General features: G+C 43.1%; 1 protein-coding gene across 1 annotated transcript; it reads right to left on the bottom strand.

Moving 5' to 3' along the window:
• Nucleotides 1-495: 495 nt before the first annotated feature.
• Nucleotides 496-1653, bottom strand: LOC105921149 (olfactory receptor 52D1-like). The gene is made up of 2 exons (XM_012856847.3): nucleotides 1621-1653; nucleotides 496-1444 (listed from the first exon to the last, which is right to left on the bottom strand). Exon 2 carries the CDS (start codon nucleotides 1438-1440, stop codon nucleotides 496-498), a length of 945 nt encoding a protein of 314 aa, XP_012712301.2. The 5' UTR covers nucleotides 1441-1444; nucleotides 1621-1653.
• Nucleotides 1654-2004: the final 351 nt, after the last annotated feature.

The raw sequence follows: 2004 nt of genomic DNA on the forward strand, positions 1-2004 counted from the left end.
ACCATGCAAAAAGATTCAGGAGCTCTTTCACAAATCCTCTTCATTTCAGTTTCTTTACATCAAACTCTTATTTTGAGGATTTGTTTTACAAATTCAACCAAAGAAAATGGAACAAGTTGTTTTTATTGTGAGACATTGTTGGTAACAAAGAAGCTTAAGGCCCAAATAATGGAGTTTTTTTGCTAAGCTGGTTGTTATTCAGGACTTAAGGAGTCTGAGAGTTAAGTATCTCTGGAAGCGGTCGGCTACAGAGTCCAAACTGGAACTGAGCTTTCCAGTGGAAACCTCTGACAGACCTCAGAAAGCTGAAGAGCTGTTGGTCCAGACCACTTCATCAGATTACTGCAATAGCCTGAATCCCAGGATGGAAATGTAAAGCAATGAGGGACGGATGAGAAATTCAGAACAGGACAACGGGATCCCAACAGGACCTCTGTAAACAGTTTTCCTGAATAAACACACTGAGCACATGTTTGCAGACGCACAGTTGTGTTTTTAAGACAACGAGCAAATTTTCCCGCTCTGGAAAAACTTTGACAGGAATTTCTTAATTTCTTTTGACTGAACTCCATAGACGATGGGATTCAGGCTGCTGGGAACTATGTGGATCAGGATGGCAGATATTTTCCTCTGGTCTGAGTACTGAGGGAAGCGATGCAGCGTAATTATAAAGATCCCACAGAAAAGCATGATGAGATACACCACCAGGTGGGTGCTGCAGGTCTTTAAGGCTTTTGTGTTCAGGGTCTTGTTCATGCTGGTCAGACAGACAGCGGTGATCTTAGTGTAGGTGAGGATGATGCTGCCTATAGATGATGTGAACAGAACCACGGTGAAGGTCAGGCCGTAGATGTTATTGATGACCACGCTCTCACAGGACAGCTTAAACAATGAGGCGTTGTCACAGTACGGGTTCGTGATCAGAGTCCTGCATCGGTTCAGCCGTACGGTCAGACCCAGCAGAATCCCGACCAGAACAAAGGCCACCCCCCAGGCAGAGACGGTCAGCTTCAGCACCATTCTGTTGCTCATTATTGCAGAGTAACGCAGAGGATTACAGATGGCCACGTATCGGTCAAAGGCCATGATCATGAGCACCGTGTGGGAAGCGGTGCCACAGACATGTGAGAAGAAAGCCTGAACAACGCATTCATAGTAGCCAATGTGGAGCTCAGAGGGAGGCTTCAGGAGGTCAGACATGACCCGAGGCACCATGTACGAGTTACCAAGAACATCGTTCACTGGAAGGTTACAGAACAGCAGGTACATGGACTGATGGAGGCTTTTATCAATGCAAATCAGGACAACAATACCCACATTCAGGATCATTATCACTAGGTAAGAAAACAGGAAAAAGAAAAAGACGGGGTACATAGACGTCTCTGTGACCTTTAACCCCTCCAGCTGGAGGGTAAAGCTGTTTAAGGTGTGATTTTCCATTGATCTGAAAGAAATCAAAAGACATTTTTATGAGCAGAAATAATTCCCAAAATGGATGAAAAAAGCACAACAACAAACATTCATGGTAGAAGGGCCAAACTTTACAAATATATGGGTTAATAACACAACTTCATTGATTAAACACCAGCATTCATCAGGTGAAAGCATTAAGTCCATTACCTATTATTTCTCTTCCTCCTGCTCAGACACCCAGCAGCCAGCTGACTGGAAGGAGACAACAGCTTCAGTCTCAGTTTTATAAAGCGCTGCATCCATCAGTGAGGAGAGTCTGCAGAGGAAACTCAAACCAGAGGCCATAGAGACGTCAACAAGCCATCCCCCCACACTGAAAACAGGGAACTAAAAGTAAGTACAATTTTCTGGAAATTAGTATATTTTTCCTTGATTTGAACAGCTAAATAAGACTATTTGCCAATGGGGTGAGTATTTTTACGCCTAAAATAAGACTATTAGCTATTCTGCACTTGAAATAAGATGATGAAGATGAATTGTTCCTACTTTAAGTGCAACAATCTTATTCCATTGGCAAATAGTATTATTTAC

Source organism: Fundulus heteroclitus, chromosome 11, assembly GCF_011125445.2.
Source record: "Fundulus heteroclitus isolate FHET01 chromosome 11, MU-UCD_Fhet_4.1, whole genome shotgun sequence".
In the NCBI taxonomy this organism is placed as follows: Eukaryota; Metazoa; Chordata; class Actinopteri; order Cyprinodontiformes; family Fundulidae; genus Fundulus; species Fundulus heteroclitus.

Excerpts from the sequence above, each read along its gene's own strand:
- LOC105921149 (XM_012856847.3), bottom strand. The coding sequence starts at position 1,440 with ATGGAAAATCACACCTTAAACAGCTTTACCCTCCAGCTGGAGGGGTTA.